This window comes from Carcharhinus amblyrhynchos, chromosome 6 (assembly GCF_965287045.1).
Source record: "Carcharhinus amblyrhynchos chromosome 6, sCarAmb.v2.hapA, whole genome shotgun sequence".
Classification (NCBI taxonomy): domain Eukaryota; kingdom Metazoa; phylum Chordata; class Chondrichthyes; order Carcharhiniformes; family Carcharhinidae; genus Carcharhinus; species Carcharhinus amblyrhynchos.
Genome location: NC_137329.1, coordinates 52347785 through 52371139, shown reverse-complemented (window position 1 = coordinate 52371139; position 23355 = coordinate 52347785). Strand labels below are relative to the sequence as shown.

The window sequence follows — 23355 nt, the reverse complement described above, 5'->3', positions numbered from 1 at the left end:
TATCTTCACCTCTGCCTGTAGATGCTGTGCTGAGATTAGTGTCACCTTCTCCTCCATGCCCTTCATTTGTCTCCTCAGGCCTCCTGGTGTCCACTGCTCTGCCATTTCTGTGCAGGCTACTGCTCGCATCCCCACTGGCCTTGATTTCTTGTATTCAGATAGGGTCCAAGCAGGGTTGCCCGCTACTCCAAAGCCCACACAATGTGAGGAGGCTGATGACCCCCTAAGTTGGCAAAGTACTTGATGCTGACCTGTAATGGGCTGCATTACACACTCATTCTGTACGCTTTTTCATGTCACCATGTACCTACAGTGGTTCACATAATCAGGACTTGGAATTAAAGCTCTATGAGACATAAATTCATTGGTGCCATTCAAACTCCATTTGTGATAAGGGGGCAAAAGCTTTGCCCTACTGAACAGAGGAGCTAAGATGGCACTGTGTTTATCATGTGAGCTCGTTCAGACTGATACCTATTTTAGAAAAGTAAGAAATGTTATGTTTCCTAGGAAGTGTTAATAATTGTTCTTATAAAAGCCAATTCATTATTTATTTAAATTAAAGGATGTCCTGTTTATTGTAACCCAGACATTGGCAATTCCTAGTTAACTATCCAGATAAAAGAATATTCCATTGGAGAGAATGATAGATGTTAATTATATGTCTGATTTATTTAATCTAATTTGTTCCTTGTAGAAAGGTCTCACAATTTAAGTGCTTCTTCCCTGCAGTCCTGCTAGTTCTCTATTTCTCAGATTCTTGATTGGGAGTGGGAGCGCACATGAGATAATAGGTAAGACAGCCAAACTATTGCTCCAGTTCTCCAGACTCACATGGGCAACTTCTTGCCTTGGAGTCTGCAATCATGGTTTCATTCCCAAGAGTATTGGCATCAGTCTATTCCTCAGTCTTTTGGTTAAGATCAAGCGTAGCATCAAGCCCAAGATCAGGAGAAATGCCTGTTCTTGTCAGCTTGGATCTAAAAGATTCTTTTATGGTGACCATGAATTGGATCCAATTTGTATTTTGGAGCAAGCAAGGAGATGAATTAAGGACTTGCTCTGTCCACTCTGCACACTGGTTTTGTAACTCTGAGAGAGGAATAAATTTTATTGTAAAAATCTGTCTGCTACTAAAACTCAATTGTTTTATTTTTACGGGATTCATTACTGCACCCGTAAGTTTTATATATTCTTTTCATTGGCTTTACTGTCTTTGTAGTTTTATTTATTCTTTTGTAGTGCCCACAGCACCAGTCTTTCGTTCTCTTTTATTTTTCATTGGTGCCACTTATCTGTAAGTACACCTGTAAACATCTGCCTTCACGTATTTCACCTGTGTACATCACCTGGCCATATAAGCACAGCCCTGCAGTTTTTATACTGGGCTATGTCAGCACAATGCTGTGGTATGTACTTGTAAAAACAGCCCCCAAAGAACCTAACCTGAGTCTTAAAGGCCTGTTGTGAATATTCAGGTGCAGCTGAGTGAACAAAAGATTCTCTTTGCATGTCCATATTATTAACCATAGTAATGGTTAATAATAATGGCTAATGTTACGCTGCTGTTTAAAAAGGGTAGCAGGCAAAAGGCAGGGAATTATAGGCCGGTTAGTTTAACATCTGTTGTAGGAAAAATGCTGGAATCCGTCATCAAAGAAGAAATAGCAAGGCACCTTGAGAAGAATTGTTTGATAGAGCAGACGCAGCACAGATTCGTTAAGGGGAAGTCGTGTCTGACGAATTTATTGGAATTCTATGAGGATGCGACTAGTGCGGTGGACGGAGGGGAACCGGTGGATGTGGTGTTTATCGATTTTCAGAAGGCGTTTGATAAGATGCCACACAAAAGGTTGCTACAGAAGGTTAGGGGGCATGGAGTTCGGGGTAAGGTGTTAGCGTGGATAGAGGATTGGCTGTCAAATAGGAGGCAGAGAGTAGGTATCAACGGGTGCTATTCGGATTGGCGGTTGGTGACTGGTGGAGTGCCGCAGGGATTGGTGCCGGGGCCTCAGCTATTTACCATTTATATAGATGATCTGGAGGAGGGAGCTGAGTGTAGGGTGTCAAAATTTGCTGATGACACAAAGATAAGTGGAAAAGCAAATTGTGCGGAGGGTGTGGAAGTCTGCAGAGGGATCTAGATAGGCTGAGCGAGTGGGCGAGGACCTGGCAGATGGAGTACAATGTTAGCAAGTGTGAGGTTATCCACTTTGGCAGGAATAATAGTAGGAGGGATTACTATTTAAAGGGCGAAAAGCTGCAGCATGCTATGGTGCAGAGGGACCTGGGGGTCCTTGTGCATGAGTCGCAAAAACCCAGCCTGCAGGTGCAGCAGGTGATCAGGAAGGCAAATGGGATGCTGGCCTTCATAGCGAGGGGGATTGAATATAAAAGCAGGGAGGTCTTGCTGCAACTGTACAGGGCACTGGTGAGGCCGCAGCTGGAGTACTGTGTGCAGTTTTGGTCGCCACACTTGCGCAAGGATATTTTGGCCTTGGAGGGAGTGCAGAGGAGGTTCACTAGGCTGATACCGGAGTTGAGGGGGTTGAAATATGAAGAGAGGCTGAATAGACTGGGCTTATAATCGTTGGAGTTTAAAAGGATGAGGAGGGATCTTATAGAGACGTATAAGATGATGAAGGGGATAGATAGAGTAGAGGTAGAGAGATTCTTCCTGCTTAGAAAGGACAGCAGGACTAGAGGGCACAGCCTCAAGATAAGGGGGGGCAAGTTAGAACGGAGTTGAGGAGTAACTTCGTCACTCAAAGGGTGGTGAATCTCTGGAATTCTCTGCCCGTTGAAGTGGTGGTGGCTACCTCGCTAAATATATTTAAGACACGGGTAGATAGGTTTTTGGTAGGCAAGGGAATTAAGGGTTATGGGGAGAAAGTGGGAAAGTGGAACTGAGCCACTTCAGATCAGCCATGATCTTACTGAATGGTGGGGCAGGCTTGAGGGGCTAGATGGCCTACTCCTGCACCTATTTCTTATGTTCTTATGGTTCATTGTTTCCTCCAACAGTGATCAAAGATCCACCAGGCTGGGAAATGGGAATATATGGATCAGGAGTCCTGATTATCCTGATGATTGTTGGAGTGAATTTATGGAAACTGTGGAGATCTGGAAATTATCCTGCCCCCTCTCCTTTCCCAAACTATGATTACAGATACCTGGAACAAAAGTATGGAACTTCATACTCTGAAGTTCGGCAAAAGGTAAGCCTACTCGTTAATGGTAAGGTGCCACAAGGTTATCCTTCACTTCTTGGGTAGTGATCTGGGTGAGCAGATTAGACACACCTTATGCAACCCGCCCAATTTTTATTCTGTTAACTTTTCCAAAGGGAATTGGAGGAATTGATGGCATAGTTGTAATGTCACTGGATTAGTAATCCAGTGGCCCAGGCTCTTACTCTGTGTTGCCCACATTGGCAACTGGAGGAGTTAAAATTCAATTCAAAAGTTTGAATTATAAACCTATCCTCAGGATTGGCATACTTGATAAGCTGTTTTGATGGCACTTAGTGCCTCACAGCACCAGGGACCTGGGTTCAATTCTGACTTTGGGTGACTGTAGAATTTACACATTTTCCCCGTGAGTGTGTGGGTTTCCTCCGGGTGCTCCAGTTTCCTTCCACGCTCCAAAAGTGTGCAGGTTAGGTGGTTTGGCTGTGGTAAATGTACAGCTTATACGGATAGGGCAAGGGTGGTCTTTCAGAGAGTTGATGCAGACTCAATGGGCTGAATGGCCTCCTTCTGCACTGCAGGTATTCTATGTTTATCGATTGTTGTAAAGCATTGTTATAGCAAACCTATCTAGTTCACTAATGACTTTCAGAGAACGAAATCTGCTGTCCTTATCTTGGTTGAAAAGTGAATGTTCCAGATGCCGTTCCATTCATTTGGAGTGTCCCTTGTCAGCAATGCTCCTGGCAGATTGCAAATGCATCACAATTTATTAAAACTGGGATATAAACAGAGAGAAATTGTCTGGAAAGAGCATTTGAAGCCAATCAGAACTAACAACTACTCTAGCTCACAGACCTGAGATAAGGACTACCATTAGTTAGGCAAAATTACTGCCAATACAATATTATTTTTTAAAATATTATTTTATGGGTGTCGTTGGCATTTGTTACCCATCTCTCATTGTTCTTGAAATGTCTGGCTTGCTAGGCCATTTTAGATGTTCGTTAAGAGTAGTTAAGACCATTTTAGAGGATCGTTAAGGATAGTTAAGAACATTTTAGAGGATAGTTGAGACATTTTAGACGGTATTTAAAGGTAGTTAAGGCCATTTTAGAGGACAGTAAGGGGTAGTTAAGAGCATTTTAGAGGCTAGTTAACAGTAGTGAAGCCCATTTTAGAGACTAATTAAGACCATTTTAGAGATTAGTTGCTGTGGCTGAGGTTCTGGAGTCACATGTAGGCCAGACCAGGTAAAGATGGCAAATTTCCTTCCATAAAGGACATCAGTGAAACAGATAGGTTTTCACAACAATTGATGATAGTTTCGTGGTCACTATTAATGAGACTAGCTTTATATTTCAGATTTTATTAATATAATTCAAATGATGTCCCCATAACATTAGCCTAGGCCCCTGGATTACTAGCTCAGTGACATTCCCACTACGCCACCATCTCTCACTGTGAGGAAATGATCCAGCATGTGAGTTAACTACTGCCCTTCCATCTCTCAATCACAGATTTGAGCATCTTAATAAGTTCCAAATATTAGTGTGCTGCTTCTAGACCCTTTATGCAATAGTAAAATATTTTAGTTTATGAAGCATGGTTAAAAAAACTTCATGATATAATTTATGGAGTAAACAGACACTGAGTATATTTGTTATGTTTTTCCCGATTTACATAATTAATTCAACTTTTTCACCATAAATACATGATTCAATCTTAAAATGACATTATTTTATAATTTGTTATGGACTTAGATTAAATACCCAGCTGTGGGACTTACTGACACCATCAGTATTAGCCCAATATTTTAACACCACAACCTTTAATGTGATATGACTCTGGCAGTGACAGGCTCACGAGTTTACTTCTCACTTATGTAAAGACAAAATACTGTGCATAGATATGTGGATAGGAGAGTAGAGTGGTGTGTTGAAATGGCAAGTGACAGGAGTGCCTGAATCCTGCTTGCATGATGTGGAGATACCAGCGTTGGACTTCATGAAACACGACAGCGCTGAGTCGCTGAGCAGAGACTGATAGCCAAGTTCTGCCCACATGATGACGGCCTCAATCAGGATCTTGGGTTCATGTCACACTATTTGTAACCCCCACGACTTGCCTGAGTTTGCAAAATCTCACTTACTGTCCTGTCTGGAGACAATACACATCTCTTTAACCTGTGCTTAATGCTACCTCCACTCACATTGTCTGCACCTTTAAGACTTGATTAGCTGTAAAGACTTGCATTCTAATCAATATTCTGTAAACTGAGTGTGTGTCTTTTTATGCCCTGTTTGTGATCAGAATTCCCCACTCACCTGATGAAGGGGCAGAGCCCAGAAAGCTAGTGGCATTTGCTACCAAATAAACCTGTTGGACTTTAACCTGGTGTTGTCAGACTTCTTACTCCTGCTTGCACACAGACCAAAGGATCGGGTTCCCCTTGTCCTCAGTTTTCACCCCCAGCCTCTGGATTCAAATGATCATCCTCTGCCATTCACCAAGTCCAACATGATGCCACCACTCAACACATCTATCCCTCAATTCCCCTTCTGCAGGGACTATTCTCTCCAAGACACCCTGGTCCATTCCTCCTTCACATCCAACACCTCACCCCCTGCCAAGGCACTTTCTTGTGCAATTCCAGAAGGTGAGAACCTGCTCCTTCATCTCCTTGGTGCTCCCATCCCAGGGCCTAAGCATTCCTTTCAGATGAAGCAGTGCTTCACATGGACCTCCTTCAATCTGGTCTATTGCATTTGCTGCTCCCAATGTGGTCTACTCTATGTCGGAGAGACCAAACACGGACTAGATGACTGCTTTGTAGAACACTTTTGGTCCATCCACAAGCAGGACCCAGACCTTCCTGTTGTTTGCCATTTCAACACACCACCCTATTTTCCTACCCACATGTCCATCCTTGGTCTTTCAAAATGTTCCAGTGAAGCCCAAAGTAAACTGGAGGAACGGCACTTCATCTTCTGATTTCTCCCTTTGTCTTTTTGCCTACACGAATCCTATCAATTACAGTCATCCAACCCCCCAATGGGAGAGAATAAACCTTGTCCGATTTTCCTTCTCTTCAGCTCTGACGAAGGTTCATCAAGACTTGAAACGTTGACTCTATTCTCTCTCCACACATGCTGTCAACCCTGCTGAGATTTTCCAGCATTTTCTGTTTTTACTTCACACTTAACAGGACACTGAAAGAACAAGTGCATCTGCTGTTCTCCTCAGTCTTTTTGGCTAAGATCAAGTATCAGATCAAGCCCAAGACGGGGTGCAATGCCTCATCTTGTCAGCTTGAATTGTATTTGGCTTTCTTGAGGGGACTGTTAATTGGATTCAATTGGAATTTGAACTTGATTTTTGGAGCAAACAAGGAATGGATTTGGGTTTGCACAGTCCATTCTGAGCATTGGCTTTGTAACTTTAAGGATGGAGTAAAAATTTTAAAAAATCACCTCTTACCAATAATGGCACCTACCAACATCATTAACACTTATTTATAGCCCTCTAGATTGCCAGTCAGTCACAGATCTGGATATTAATAATTTGTCATAGTGCTAGCTTAATCAATGAACTGCAACTGGGGCTGTTCTTATTGCAGCATTTAATGTTAGTCCCACACTAATGACACTACATTGAACAAAATCCTGTGGAGAAAGAGAATGACAGGAAATTTTAAAGTCTTGATGAGAAAGTGCTTAGTATATCTTTTCTTCATTTGGACAGGCAGGAGATAGGACCAGAACAACAATATATCAATCCCCATGGTGATATGATACATTGAGGTTGTAATTGTCTAGCAACAATCCCCCACCCCCACCCACTCCTATGGCATGTTTACCTGTGGCAGAGGTGGCTCACTGTTGCAATCTTCCAGTCCCATCAAAGTCAGTGGCAGTTTGCAATTTTAAAGTTCATTTGTGGGACATGGGCGTCACTGGCTGGCCAGCATTTATTGCCCATCCCTAGTTGCCCCTGAGAAGGTGGTGGTGAGCTGCCTTCTTGAATTGCTGCAGTCCATGAGCTGTGAATTGACCCATAATGCCATTAGGGAGGGAATTCCAGGATTTTGACCCAGTGACTGTGAAAAACGACAATATATTTCCAAGTCAGGATGGTGAGTAGCTTGGAGGGGAACTGCAGGTGGTGGTGGTCCCACGTCTCTGCTGCCTTTGTCCTTCTAGATGGAGGGTCTTGGGTTAAGAAGATGCTGTCTAAGGATCTTTGGTGAATTGCTACAGTGCAACTTGTAAATAGCACACACTGCTGCTTCTGAGCGTTAGTGGTGGAGGAAGTGGATATGATGCCAGTCAAGTGGGCTGCTTTGTTCTGGATGGTATCAAGCACCTTGAGTGTTGTTGGAGCTGCACCTACCCAGGCAAGTGGGGAGTATTCCATCACACTCCTGACTTGTGCCTTGTAGATGGTTGAAAGGCTTTGGGGAGTCAGGGGGTGAGTTGCTCGCCACAGTATTCCTAACCTCTGACCTGCTCTTGTAGCCTCTATTGTTTATGTGGTGAGTCCAGTTGAGTTCCTGGTCAATGCTAACCCCTTTACAGTGGGGCAGTGGTTAGATTTTTTTTAATTATTGGTGATGGTCTTTGGCAGGACTGAAGGGGAGGGCCAGAAAATCTCATCCAAAATGACATTGTAGCACATTTTGGCACAATTTACATGATCATCCTACCGATGGAAAAGGAGATTCCGCAGGCATCTTTTCTTGGAGGCAGTGAAAGAAAAACTTTAATTATGTGTAGCAGTTTTCATGAGCTGGAAATGTCCCAAAGCATATCACAATCAATACTTTTGAACTGTACAGTAAGACGTCTCACAACACCAGGTTAAAGTCCAACAGGTTTATTTGGAATCACAAGCTTTGGGAGCACGACTACAATTTTGAATTGTAGTTACTGGTGTAAAGTAAGACCACAGGCAGTTTGCACACAGCAAGATCCCACAAACAGCTGTACAATAACGACCAAATAATCAGCTTGCGTGATCTTGATTGAGGGATAAATATTGACCAGAATGGCAAGGAAAACTCTTGTGTCTTTTTTCAAAATAATGCTATGGGGTATGCTGAGAGTCATGATGTGGGAATGCCGGCATTGGACTGGCGTAAACACAGTAAAAAGTCTGACAACACCAGGTTTTAGTCCAACCGATTTATTTGATAATACTCACAAGCTTTCGAGGGGACTGCCTCTTCGTCAGGTAGGCAGTCCCCTCGAAAGCTTGTATTATCAAATAAATCGGTTGGACTAAAACCTGGTGTTGTCAGACTTTTTACTGTGTGTATGCTGAGAGGGCAGACAAGGGCCTAAGTTTAACATCTCACCTGAAAGATGGCATCTCCAGCAGTGTAGCACTCCTAATACAGCATGGTTTGTTAGTCTACATTTTGTGGAACTTGAACCCAGAATCTGCTGACTCAGAGCTTGCAGTATTCCTTTAGTTCACCTGTAGACCTTCAGTGTTACAGGATCACAGTCTTGGTTGGGGTTGACTGAAAAACATGACAGTAACTTTCATGCTATGCACTAGACCATTATCCTTTGTGGTTTATATTGCAATGCCAAAGATAACAGCCATACATTTCTTGCACCTTCATAACTTGGACGGTATTAGTATGACGGCATGCAAACTGTTTGTATTAGTTGTGACAACAACACAGAATTATAGAATTTTACAACACATAAGGAGGCCATTCAGCCCATTGTGCATGGGACAGCTCTTCAGAAGAGCTCTCTAATCAGTCTCATTTCCCCAGTCTTTCCCTTTTCTCTTGTATATTTTTACTTTTATTTTCAAGCATTTGTTCAATTCTCTTTTGAAAGTGACTATTGAACCTGCTTCCAGCACTTTACCTATAATTAGGGGCTGCACAATAGCACAGTGGTTAGCATGCTGCCTCACAGTACCAGAGTCCCGGGTACAATTCCCAGCTTGGGTCAATGTCTGTGTGCAGAGTCCGCACATTCTCCCCACGTCTGCATGAGTTTCTTCCAGGTGCCCCAGTTTCCTTCCACAGTCTGAAAGATGTGTTGGTTAGGTGCATTGGCCATGCTAAATTCTCCCTCAGTGCACCCAAACACAGAATTATACCCTGGTGTTGTGAGGCAGCATGCTAACCACTGTGCTATCGTGCAGCCCCTAATTATGGGAAAAGTGCTGGAAGCAGGTTTAATAGTAACTTTCAAAAGAGAATTGAACAAATGCTTGAAAATAAAAATAAAAATACACAAGAGAAAAGGAAAAGACTGGGGAAATGAGAGGCGCTAGAGGGTGGTGACTAGGGGATTTTCACAGCAACTTCATTGCAGTGTTAATGTTAGCCTACTTGTGACTAATAAATAAACTTTAAATTTAATGCATTCTAGATCATTAAAGATTCAGCGAAAAAGAGCGTCTTCATTTTAGTCTGGTTCCTGCGACAACGGTCTTAAATCTGTGTCGAAAAATAAAATGCTAGTAAACCTCAGCAGGTCTGGCAGCATGTTAGGAGGGAAAAGAGCTGACAGTTCGAGTCCGCATGACCCTTTGTCAAAGCTTCATTAAATCTATGTCCTTTGGTTATCAGTCCTTTTGCCTTAGGAAAAGGTTCTTCTTATTTAAAGAGAGAAAATGCTGGATAATCTCAGCAGGTCTGACAGCATCTATAAGGAGAGAAAAGTGCGAACGTTTTGAGTCCAGATGATTCTCTGTCAAAGCTTTGTCAAAAATCCTTAAGATTTTCCAGCATTTCCTCTTTTGATTTCAGATTCCAGCATCCACAGTAATTTGCTTCTTGTCTCTTTATTTACTCTAAGAAGCATACTAAAATTAAAAACAGCTCTATTAAATCTATCCTCTACCTTCTCTGCTCCAAAAACAATGCCTCTCCACATCTCTGCTGTCCTTCTGCTAAATTGGCTCTGTAGACTCTTCAAGGGCTTTCCAAAGTGCTGTGAAGTAGCAACTTTCAAATGGGAATTGGATAGATATGTTAAAGGGGACAATTTGCAAGTCTAGCAAGAGCAGGGAAGTTAGATACTTCTTTCGAAGTATAAGAACATAAGAACATAAGAAATAGGAGCAGGAGTAGGCCATCTAGCCCTTCAAGCCTGCCCCGCCATTCAATAAGATCATGGCTGATCTGTCGTGGCTCAGTTCCACCTTCCCGCCCTCTCCCCATAACCCTTAATCCCCTCTCTTATCAAAAACCCATCAACCCGCGTCTTAAAAATATTTAGCGAGGCAGCCTCCACCACTTCAACGGGCAGAGAATTCCAGAGATTCACCACCCTTTGAGTGAAGAAGTTCCTCCTCAACTCCGTTCTGAACCGCCCCCGCTTTATCTTGAGGCTGTGCCCCCTAGTCCTACTGTCTTTTTTGAGTGGGAAGAGTCTCTCCACCTCTATCCTATCCATCCCATTCATCATCTTATACATCTCAATGAGATCTCCCCTCATTCTTCTAAACTCCAACGAGTACAAGCCTAGTTTATTCAGCCTCTCCTCATAGCTCAACCCCCTCAACTCCGGTATCAGCCTAGTAAACCTCCTCTGCACTCCCTCCAAGGCCAAAATATCTTTGCGCAGGTGCGGCGCCCAAAACTGCACACAGTACTCCAGCTGCAGCCTCACCAATGCCCTATACAGCTGCAGCAAGACCTCCCTACTTTTATATTCAATCCCCCTCGCTATGAAGGCCAGCATCCCATTCGCCTTCCTGACCACCTGCTGCACCTGCAAGCTGGGTTTTTGCGACTCATGCACAAGGACCCCAAGGTCCCTCTGCACCGTCGCCTGCTGCAGTTTTTCGCCACGTAAGTAATAGTCCTTCCTACCATTATTCCTACCAAAGTGGACCATCTCGCACTTGCCAACATTAAATTCCATTTGCCATTTCCTGGCCCATTCGCCCAGCCTATCTAGATCCTTCTGCAGACTCTCCACACCCTCCGCACAATTTGCCGTTCCCCCAATCTTGGTGTCATCAGCAAATTTCGACACCCTACACTCGGTTCCCTCCTCCAGGTCATCTATATAAATGGTAAAAAGCTGAGGCCCCAGCACCGACCCCTGGGGCACTCCACTAGTCACCATCCGCCAATCCGAATAGCACCCGTTGACCCCCACTCTCTGCCTCCTATTTGACAACCAATCCTCTATCCACGCTAACACCCTACCCCCAACTCCATGTCCCTCGACCTTCTGCAATAACCTCTTGTAAGGTACTTTGTCAAACGCCTTCTGAAAATCCAGAAAGACCACATCCACCGGCTCTCCTCTATCCACCGCCCTAGACACATCCTCATAGAACTCCAGTAAATTTGTCAGACACGACTTCCCTTGAATGAAACCATGCTGCGTCCGCTCTATCAAGCAATTGCCTTCAAGATGCCTCGCAATTTCCTCCTTAATGACGGATTCTAACATTTTACCTACCACAGACGTTAAACTAACCGGCCTATAATTCCCCGCCTTTTGCCTGGCACCCTTCTTAAACAACGGCGTAACATTAGCCGTTTTCCAATCTTCCGGCACTTCCCCGGAATCCAGCGACGTCTGGAAAATAACCACCAAGGCATCCACTATCACCTCCGCCATTTCTTTCAGAACCCTCGGATGCATTCCATCCGGTCCTGGGGACTTGTCCACAATCAGCCCCTCCAGTCTGTCGAGCACCGCCTCTCTAGTAACAGTAATGTCATTAAGACCCTCCAGTCCTACCACCTTTCCATCACTAACACCTGGCAAATTATTCATGTCCTCCTCCGTGTAGGCAGAAACAAAAAAGTTATTCAATACCTTAGCCATATCCCCATCCCCTACCACTAGGTCCCCTTTCTCATCCTCTAAAGGACCAATGTTCACCCTAGCCAGCCTCTTCCTTTTTATATATTTATAAAAACTCTTGCTATCCTTTTTTATATTAAGCGCTAGCCCAGCTTCATAGTTTCTCCTACCCTTCTTTATCAACTTCTTTGTCAATCTTTGTTGACATTTAAACCTCTCCCAATCCTCTTCTCGCCCACTACTCTTAGCTACTCTAAATTCCTCCGCTTTTAATTTAACACTTTGTATGTTCAAATGACCATGATCCAAGAGTCACTTTAAGTAATCAGACTTATCCATAGCCCTCAGTCAAGACTTGAATTCCATTTAAAATTGAACTAACCATCTTAGACTTTAGTTATCACATTGAATTGATCTCTGTGTCTATCAGCGTCTGCAGTTAATTAAAAGTTAACAAAGGGCATCCTATTGTTGAAAAAACTGTTTTAAACTCTTGGTACGCAACCTCGTTAGTGGACTGCTATCCATAAGTAAGAACCTCCCAGTTATCAATGCCTCCCAGTGAGTCAATTTGAGTCAATTATTATGTACCAGTATCTTGAAAGAGATTTTAACACTTGTTTCAGCTCTTTCTACAATACTGTTGTCAATCTACAGAAAGATTAAGGCAATGAATGCACAATGTGATGCACAAGCCTTGTGTGACATAATTCCATACCTGTTCAAATATGCAACAGATTGGAGTCCATTTGCCTGCCAACACACTGTCCAATGAATTAACCGTGCTGAAATATAAAGCAAAAACGACTTTTTAAATGTTCTCAAAGGATGTTAAAGTGGTTGATTGATCAAATAAAACTTCACAAGTCCTTTATTTTACAATCAACCGTAAGTCTTCACTACTCCTCCTCGAGTCAAAGAATGAAGGAGTCTATAAAATCTTCTTGATCACTATCCCTGGCATTGACTGCAATTAAATTTGATCTTTTGTCCTGATTATCAAAATTGTGGAGTGAGTTTAACAACACAAGAAGCAAAGTTTGGCATTGAATTATATGAACTACAAATAAATGTTTTCGAATGAAAGGCTCATGTGCCTCTGGGTTGACTCGCCAGAATCCTTTAGAAAGATTTCTCAGTAGTTCATTTGTTCCATTTCCTTTTGATATCCAAGTGCTGCTGTTCTTCTGTGTTGACAGACAGCCTGCTCTGTGAGTGCAGCTGTAAAAGTCAATCTGCAGCTGTACACTGGGAGCTGTGCACGAATTGCCAGTTTCCCAAGGTGGAAATGGGCAACCTCCACCGAGTGCTGACTGTACAACCAAGATGGTGAACCCTTCAAGCTCATGATGAGGGGAGGGAGGGGTTAAAAGCCTTAGGTAGTGTTACGTTTAGAGAAACATGTCTTGATGGGGTGAAGCTCAGATTCACCAGAATACAACGGAGGCTAAATGAATTAAATTATGAGGAAATGTTGCATAGAAAAGGCCTGGATTCCCTGGAGCACAGGATATTAAATAGTAATCTTATCGATGTTTTGAAGATGATTGAAAGATTTGATAAGGAAAGACCATTTCCTCTGGAAAGGGAGTCCTTTACAAGGCAGTATAACCTTAAAATTAGAGCTAGATCATTCAACAATGATGTGAGAAAACATTGGCACGGTGGCACAGCACCAAGGAGCCACGTTCCATCCCCACCTTGGGTGACTGTCTGTGTCGAGTTTGTACGTTCTCTCTATGTGTGAGTTTCTTCTGGGTGCTCCAGTTTCTTCCCACATTCCCACAACGTGTAGGTTAGGAGGATTGGTGGGATAAGTAGGTTGGGTTCTGGCGATTAGACTTGGGTAAGATGCTTTGCAGACTCGATGGGCAGAATGGCCTCCCTCTGCACTGCAGAGATTCTATGAAATAAAATATGTTTGATTTAGTTTCCTTCACTTCAAGGTGGCATGGTGGCACAATGGTTAGCGCTGCTGCCTCACAGTGCCAGACTGGCGTGCAATTCCACCATCTGGTGACTGTGTGGAGTTTGCATGTTCTCCCTATGTCTGCACGGGTTTCCTCCAGGTGCTTCGGTTTCCTCCCACAGTCTAAAGATGTGTGGGCTCGGTTGATTGGCCATGCTAAATTGCCCCTAAAAGTCAGAGGGTAAGTAGGGTAAATACATGGGGTTATAAGGATAAAGCCTGGGTGGGATTGTGATCGGTGCAGGCTCGATGGGCCGAATGGCCTCCTTGTGCACTGTAGGGATTCTATGATTCTCCTGTAATTCTGAGTTCTTCCTCCAAAGGCTGGTGGAAATCTAGAACCCATCTCTCCTAAAATGCTGCTGAGACTGGGTCAGTTCAAAGTTAAAAACTAAGATTGATTGCTTTTATTTGGTAATATTGTGGGGATATAGAACTAAGGTGGGAAAGTAGGTTCACAATACAGATCAAACGTGATCTAATTAATTGGAATAGTAGCTTCAAGGGGATGATTGGCCTACTCTTATATACCTGTGTTGGAGATCATTGTTTGTTAACTCATTAGCCAACAATGCAACTGATCTGAAGTTGATAAAAGCAAAAACTGGCTGAATTGGTTCTCTCATTCAACAATTTCTCCTTTAACTTGTCTCACTTCCTCCAAATAAAAGGTGTGGCTATGGGCATCTGGATGGGTCCCAGCTGTGCCTGTCTGTTTATGGGTTATGTGAATATTCCTTATTCCAGTCCTGCTCTGGCCCCCTTCCCACAACTCCTTCATCAATATATCGATGACTATTTCAGTGCCACTTCAGGCACTTGTCTGGACCTGGAAAAATTCATCAATTTTGCTTCCAATTTCCACCCCCCAATCCCCTTCACGTTGTCCATTTCTGACACTTCCCTTCCGTTCCTTGAGCTCTCTATCTCCATTTCTGGTGATAAACTGTCCACTTGTATCCATTAGAAGCCCACCGACTCCTACAACTACCTTGACTACAGTTCTTCACACCCCGCATCCTGTAAGGACTCCATCCCATCCTCTCAATTCCTTCACCTCCACTGCATTTGTTCTGATGATGCAACTTTCCAAAATAGCATTTCTAATATGTCTTCCTTCCTCAAATGTGTTTTCCACCCAATGTTGTTGACAGGGCTCTCAACCCAAATCCAAACCATCCCCCAGGCCACTGCTCTCACCTCCCCCCCTCCCTCCCAAAACCCAGATAGGGTGCCCCTTGTTCTCACTTTTCACCCCACATTCCGCATTCAAAGGATCATTATTGGCCATGTCTGCCAACTCCAACATGAGACTACTACTCAACTTCATCTTCCCCTCACCCTGGCAGCATTCCGCAGAGATCGTTCTATCTGGGACACCCTAGTCCATTTTACCATCACACCCAACACCTTGCCCCCTGCCCATGGCACCTTCCCAGGCAATCATAGAAGGTGCAACAACTACCCCTTTACTTCCTCCCTGCTCACTGTCCCAGGTCCTGAACACCCCTGTCAAGTGAAGCAGCGCTTCACATGCATCGCCTTCAATCTGGTCTGTTGCATTCGCTGCTCCCAAACAGGCCAACTGTACATCGGAGAGACCAAACACAGACTGGTGACCGCTTTGCTGAACACCTTTGGTCCTTCCGCAAGCAGGACCCAGACCTTCCTGTCACTTGCCACTTCAACACACCACCCTATTCTCCTGTCCACATGTCTGCCCTTGGCCTTTTGCAATGTTCCAGTGAAGTCCAATGTAAACTGGAGGAACAGCACCTCATCTTCCGATTGAGCACTTTACAGCCTTCCGGACTGAAGATTGAGTTCAACAATCTCAAGAGCATGAACTTTCTCTTCCAACTTCACCCCATTTTCATTTATTTTATTTTATTTTATTTTATTTCATCTCATTCATTCATTTTATCATCCTTCTCGCTCACTTCCATTTTTCCACTTCTCCATTCCAGCTCTCCTTCTTGCCCCCTTCTCCTGTCCCCACCCTCTTCCCTTCAGGACAACTATCACATTCCTCAGGCAGTCCTTTAACAGTCTGCAGTCCTGTTCTGCCATTTCCGCATTCTGATCACTTAATGGACACTTTAAGCACCTTCTCAGCCTTCTGTATTCTCATTTACATTCCCTTTGTCCATTCTGCACAACCCCCATCCTCATAGTATAAATCTTTGCTGAATCTTTTTGCTCGCAGCTCTGACAAAGGGTCATCTAGATTTGAAAAGTTTGCTTTATTCTCTCCCCATAGATGCTGTCAGACCTGCTGAGATTTTCCAGAATTTTCTGTTTTTGATCTAAGGTTGAACCTACTTGAAGCGAACCTGTTTGAATGCTCTTTCACCAAACCATAAAATTGATAATGCATATTGAGTTAACTGTTCATTTTTCTCAAGCATGTCAGACCTTTAAATGTTTGGTGATAACTATAACTGTACAAGCTTATTATCATGTGGCTGTGAGTTGCAACGAGGCCAATCCTAATGCAGATAAAGATTCCTACCAGAGAGATTTTCAATCAATATTTCTTTAAACTCAAGATATGATGGATTGCGTTTCTAAAGGAACGATATGGATTGCCTTTTTACAAAAGCAGTCTGAAATAACTAGGGCCCAAAGGCACAAGATAATCTGTCAACAATATGTTTGATGCAGGACCTTTACCTGCAGTGAACAACAATACTGTAAAGCCTCATCTATGCTGGATCTTTGAAAGAGGTACCCAATTAGTCCCCATCTCATAACCTTTTCCCATAGCCCTGCAAGTTCCTCCCTTTCAAGGATGTAGTCAATTCCCTATTGAAAGTTATTATTGAATCTATTTCCATCATCCGTCCAGCTCACTGTGTAAAATGGTATCACATCTCCCTCTGGTTCTTTTTGCAATCACCTCTGGTTTACTGAATTTCCTGCCAGTGAACACAGTTCCTCCTTATTTATTCTGCCAAAACCATTCATAATTTTGAACACTTCTATTAAATCTCCCTTTAATCTTCCCGTGATCTAACGAGACAATTCCTGCCTCTTTCCCCCAGGTTGTGTGTAACCTCAGTCTCACCTCACCCTGCGGGATCTGTGCCTGACAGGAATCTTCTTTTATTGTCCCAAAGAGCAGATTTTCCCCCCAAAAATTCTAACAGTGTGAAAATGGGAGTATTCCATGCCAAGCGGGCTCAGCGCTGTACTGTCAGTTTTTGTGACAGCTGGGAGCTTTGTGCCATTGGTTTGGGGAGGGTGGGGGAGGTGCTATGCTCCAGAGCACCCAGATGCTATTGCACAGGGCTCCCCAATCTCCTACTGATCCGAGAGACCTCCTCCCGCTACCCCCCACTCTCCATAAACATCGGAGCATCATCAGCAGCATTGTTAACCCCCCCCCACTCCCCGCCACTCCAAAATGGGTCACTGGCATTGGGGCATCAGGATCCTCCAAATGAGTCCTCGGATGGACTCCCATTTGACACGAATCCGGTTTTTGGCCACCCACACGCTATCTTCCTGGCTCACCACACTGGTTGACTGGCGTGGCAAGCCAGTAAGGGGATTTTCACAGTAACTTCATTGCAGTGTTGATATAAGCCTACTTGTGGCACTAATAAAGTAAAAGGTTGCACCTAAAGTATCTGAGTTTTAAAGAGAAGAACCTGGCATCACTTTTGATTTTTTCTCTGAACTACAGTCTAAAAAAGAGGCAATTAACAGACCAAAGAAAAATGATGGGTAATGAAGACACATTTAAAGAAAGTTCTGCATAAAATTGCTTGAATGGCCTCCCTCTGTGCCATAATAATGCCCCTCAACATTTCAATAAGCCACAACTCCACAACGTTATTCATGACAAAGGGAACTGTGAATACTTGGATGTAGTAACCTGATCTATTAAGCCAGTTTCAGACTGTGAAGTTAAATATTCACAACAATCACTTAAACTCCAGACAGAAATATACATCAAATTAATTTCTCTTCTTTCACTCCCCAGAGAACAGTGGCTTCAAATTATAAAAAGCACACAGAGAAAGGTCTTCCCAGCCGCCGATCAAGCCTAAAGATAGACGAAACATATGAAACCATCAACGAACTCGGGACTCTGGAACTGATGACTAAGGATATGGAGCTGACATCCTATGGACCCATGAAAAAATCTGTATCTACAGACTCACTGAATTCCATATCTTCCATCGGTAATAACTTTGGCCATGATTTCACAGTTGGACAGATTGAGATGTGCTTAGAGTACGACATGAACTCAAACACCTTGCACGTCACCCTGGTACAGGGGAAAGACTTGCTCGAGAAAGAGGATGTCAATTTTGAGTCTTGCTTCGTGCGCATCAGCTTGCTGCCAGATGAACAGATCGTCGGGATTTCTCGGGTAGGTTTGGATGAATTTTTGCTTTTGTACTTAACTGTGGGGGAATGAATGTTCTGTGGGTGATGATTTAATCCTTCAGACAGCAGAAGGAGTCTGATGCTCTGTCCAAGGGAAAACTGCCAACTTTATTTCACTGGGGATTAGTTCCATCTGACACTCGTTGAGTTAATGAGAGGCTAACTCACAAAATAGAAGAAATTTCAGGACTAGTTCAGCATGAGGAACAGATCATGAAATGAAATCAACTGATTACAGCAGCCACTGTAATGACAGTGAGAGTGCAAAGAAGGTTCACCAGGATATTGCCTGGTCTCAACAGTGTTGACTATGAGCAGAGGTTGAATAAACTAGATGTGAATTATACTGTAAATGGCAAAACCCTTAGGAACATTAATGTACAGAGGGATCTGGGCTTGTAGGTCCACAGTTCCCTAGAAGTGGCAACACAGATGAGCAAGGTGATCAAGAAAACACATGGCATGCTTGCCCTCAGCTGGAGCATTGAGTACAAGAATTGGCAAATCTTGTTGCAGCTATATAAACCCTTAGTTAGGCCGCATTTGGAATATTGTGTGCAGTTCTGGTCACCACATTACCAGGAGGTTATGGAAGGTTTGGAGAGAGTGTGACAAAGATTCACCAGGATGTTGCCTAGTCTCGAGTGCGTTGTCTATGAGGAAAGGTTGAATAAACTAGGATTGTTTTCACAGGAAAGACGGAGGCCGATAAGAAACCTAATAAAGATCTACAGACTTATGTAAGACTTAGACAGAGTGGACTTATGTAAGACTTAGACAGAGGGCTTTTTCCTCAGGTAGAAATATCAATTGTAAGGGGGAACAGGCTCAAGATGAGAGGGGGAAAATTTAAGGGCGATGTGTGGGGGAAGCTTTCCACGCAGAGAGTGGTAGGTGCTTGGAACACAAGCAGGCACATTGGCAACATTTAAGAGGCATCTGGATGGGTACATGAATAGGGAAGGAATTGAGGGATATGGACTGAGTAAGAGTAGAAGGTTTTTTTTAGTTTACTTTGGGCATCATGACTAGCACAGGCGTGGAGGGCTGAAGGGCCTATTCCTGTGTTGTACTTTTCTTTATTCTTTGTAGTAACTAGCAATATGTTGTTGATTGATTAGTTGTTATTTTTCTGTTCAACTTAGTCCTTGCTGCGACTGTTTTGCAATGTGCTACATCTCATTGTCAATTGTTATCACCTTACTTAGCTTCAGACAGATAAATAAGTTGATTGCTTTGAATTAAGTGCCAGCAATAGAATTTCATCATTGGTATAACCGTAATGTGCCATCTCATTTAACTAAAGATTGAATTCTGTGGATCATTAGGTATAAAGTATTCATACTTGAATGTTAAAAAAATGCAAAGTTGTGTACAAGAAAATTAATTTCTCAGGAAGAGTTTCATGAATCTGTAAGCACAGACCCAGAAGTGGGAGATGTATAAAAGCTGAGTCCTTAACGCCCCAGTTTACACTATCACACCAAGTCAAGATCATCATGTGGAATAGATTCCAGGGTACTTTGGTGGAAGTGATAACCCTGGGATTATTTAAGAAACAATTAGGTGCCTTAATGTGAAGCAGGGTGTCCCTGGATGGATGAATTAAGATGTCTCACTCATCCATAATTGCCATAAGTGCATGAAGAAGAGTACTGAGACAGAACAACGTGGACAAAGGCAGAGACAGGAAACAGTTGAAGAAGAAAGCAACATAAGAACAAACAGTAAACTAAAAGTGTCAATTTAGAAATATGAAAAAATTGAATATTGTCACATGTATTTAAAGAAAAAGCAGCCCATGGATGATTTAACAAGCTGGAAGAATTGAAAATCGTTGCTTTGTTCTATCTCTGTGTTATTATTTTAAATGCAAATATATTCCTTCTTCAAAACTAAGCAGTAAGAAAGAAAGAATTGCATTTATTTGGCACTCATAATGACTACCAGATCTGCACAACCAATGAAATACTGAGTTATTGACGTCACTGTTGTAATACAGAATGCAGTGTCAATTTGAGTGCAGCAAACTCTTATAAATAGCAATGTGATAATGACCAGATAATATGTTTTATGTGATGTCAATTTATGGGTAACTATTGGCCAGAACATCAGGAATAACTCCACTGCTGTTCTTCAAAGTCAAGCTGTGGGATCTTTTACATTCACTGGAGAGTGCAGACAGGGCTGTGGTTTAACATCTCATCCAAAAGATGGAGGAGTATCTCCGACTATGCAGCATTCCCTTGGAAATGTACTGAAGGGCCAGCCTTGATTTTTGCACTCAAGTCCTGGAGTGAGACTTGAACCCAGAAGCTTCTGACACAAGAGGTGAGAGTGCTACCAACTGAGCCATGACTGAAATAGATTGGGAGGAAAAGCAAAATATGATACAGAATTAATCCAGATTCCTAACCTTATCACATGACCTGCAAAAAAATTGCAAAAAATAATTTTAGGTTTGTCCCTCCACAAAATATCGTGTCTTCCTCACTCTAATCATGAATTAAGACCAGAAGAAATAGGACCAGGAAATTTTGTCCTTTGAGCCAGTTCAACCAATCAGAATCCCTACAATATAGAAGGAGAACATTCAGCCCATTGAGTCTGCATCAACCATAATCTCACCCAGGCCTCATTCCTATAACCCGCCATATTTACCCTGCTAATCCCCTGACACTAGAGTCAATTTACCATGGCCAATCAAGCTAACCCACACATCTTTGGACCATGAGAGGAAACCGGAGCACCCAGTGGAAACCCACGCAGACACAGGGAGAACATGCAAACTGCATACAGACAGTGACCCGAGGCCGGAATTGAACCTGGGTTTCTGGCGCTATGAGTACCACCAGGCCATCCACAATTTACAATGAAATCTAATGGAATCTTGGCATTTATTGCTAGAGGAATAGAATATTAAAGTGTTGCTGCTACTGTTCAACGATGGATGATCTGATTCTGCCCTTAACTCCACTTTTCTGCCTACCCCCATATCCCTTGACTCTTTTCTTGGTCAAAAATCCATCTAAAACAGCCTTGAATATATTCAATGACCAAACCACCACTGCTCTCTGGGACAAGAATTCCAAAAGCTAACCAACCCTTTGAGGGAAAAAAAAACCTCCTCATCTCTGTCTTAAATGGGAGATTCCTTGGTTTTAAATTTGTGTTTTCTAGTTCTAGGCTCTCCCACAAGGGGAAACCACCTCCCAGCATCCACATTCTCCAGTCCCCTCAGAACCTTACATGTTTCAATAAGATCATCTCTCAATTTCCTAAACTCCAAGGAGCATTGGCCTAATCTGCTCAACCTTCATCCCAGGTATCAGTTGAGTGAACCTTTTCCCAATTACTTCCAATGCAATTATATCCCTCTTTAAGTGAGGAGACCAAAACTGTAAACAGCACTCCAGATGCAGTCTCACCTGTACAGATGTAACAACACTGATGAATGACTTGGACGTAGGGATAGCAGGTATCAGAGACAAATTTGCAGATGATGCTAAAATAGGTGGGATAGTAAGTTGTGATAATGAAATAAATTTACAAATGGATATAGGTAGGTTAAATGAATGGGGCAAAATTTGGCAGATGGAGTTTAACATGGATAACTAAGAGGTTATCCATTTTTATAGGAAACATACAAAGGCAAATTATTATTTAAATGGAGAGAAACTGCGAAGTGCTTTCGTACAGAGGGATCTGGGTGTTCTTGTGCACAAATCGCAGAAAACTAACAAGCAAGGAAAGCAGGTAATAAGGAAGGAAAATGAAATCTTGGCATTTATTGCTAGAAGAATAGAATATAAACATAGGGAAGTGTTGCTGCTACTGTACAAACCATTAGTGAGACCGCACTTAGAATATTGTGTACCGTTTTGGTCCCCTTATTTGAAGAGGGATGTAGTTGCATTGGAGATGATTCAGAGGACGTTCACTAGATTGATTCCAGAGATAAGGGGTTGTTGGCATGAAGAGAAATTGGGCAGATTAGGCCTACACTCCCTGGAGTTTAGAAGAATGAGAAGAGATCTAATTGAAGTGGATAAGGTAATAAGATGTGAAGGGGAGGTTTCCTTTTTGGATAAGGGGTGGCAGATTTAAAACAGGGATGAGAAGAAATTACTTCTCTCAAAGAGTCATGAGTCTGTGGAATTCACTACTCCAGAGTGTGGTGGATGCCAAGACTTTGAGTAACTTTAAGGAAAAGATAGATTTTTAACTAGTAAGGCTTTAAAAAGCAATGGTGAATGGACTGGAAAACATAGCTGAGACCAAGATGAGATCAACTATGATCGTATTAAATGGAAGAGTAGGTTCAAGGGGTGAAATTGACTACTCCAGCTCTGAGTTCTTATGAACGCTTGCCTACTTTTATATTCCATCCTCTACTGCAATGAAGGCCAACATTCCTCTTGCCTTCCCAAACTACAAAGACCATTAGTTTCCAAGACAATGGGCAGGATTTGTGGTGCAATCTGCCACGTGTTTTGTGCTGGTGGGAAATGGCTCAATGTTGACTGGTGGCAGGAACGTCTGGTCCTGCTATTTTCAATGGGTTCTCCTGTTGAGTGCACTCCTCGCCGCCCATGGTGGGGGTGCGCCTTCGGCAGGACTAGAATATCCCAGCAGCATGAAGGGCCAGGAAGTTCCGTGTCAATCTATCAACAATCTTTCTTTCTAAGGACAATCCCATAATGCAAAAGCTGCTAAAGGAATAGTAAGAAGTCTCACAACACCAGGTTAAAGTCCAACAGGTTTATTTGGTAACAAAAACCACTAGCTTTCAGAGCGCTGCCCCTTTGTCAGGTGAGTGGAGTTCACCCAAAGTGCGGTGGATGCTGGGACAGTGAGCAAATTTAAGGAGGAGTTAGACAGATTTTTAATTGGCAATAGGTTGGAGAGTTCTGGGCAGAAGGCAGGAAAATGGGAATGAGGAGCATGTCAGCCATGATCGAATGATGGAGCAGATTTGATGGACCAAATGGCCTAATTCTGT

At 43.0% G+C, this 23355-nt stretch overlaps 1 protein-coding gene across 2 annotated transcripts in view; it reads left to right on the top strand.

Moving 5' to 3' along the window:
* Positions 1–23355, top strand: part of syt12 (synaptotagmin XII) — a 217164-nt gene that overhangs the window by 166201 nt on the left and 27608 nt on the right. For both annotated transcript variants that reach the window (XM_080190463.1, XM_080190462.1), the window contains exons 4-5: positions 3025–3218; positions 17944–18336. In XM_080190463.1, the coding sequence (XP_080046589.1) occupies positions 3025–3218; positions 17944–18336 (587 nt within the window). The remainder of the gene's footprint in view (positions 1–3024; positions 3219–17943; positions 18337–23355) is intronic.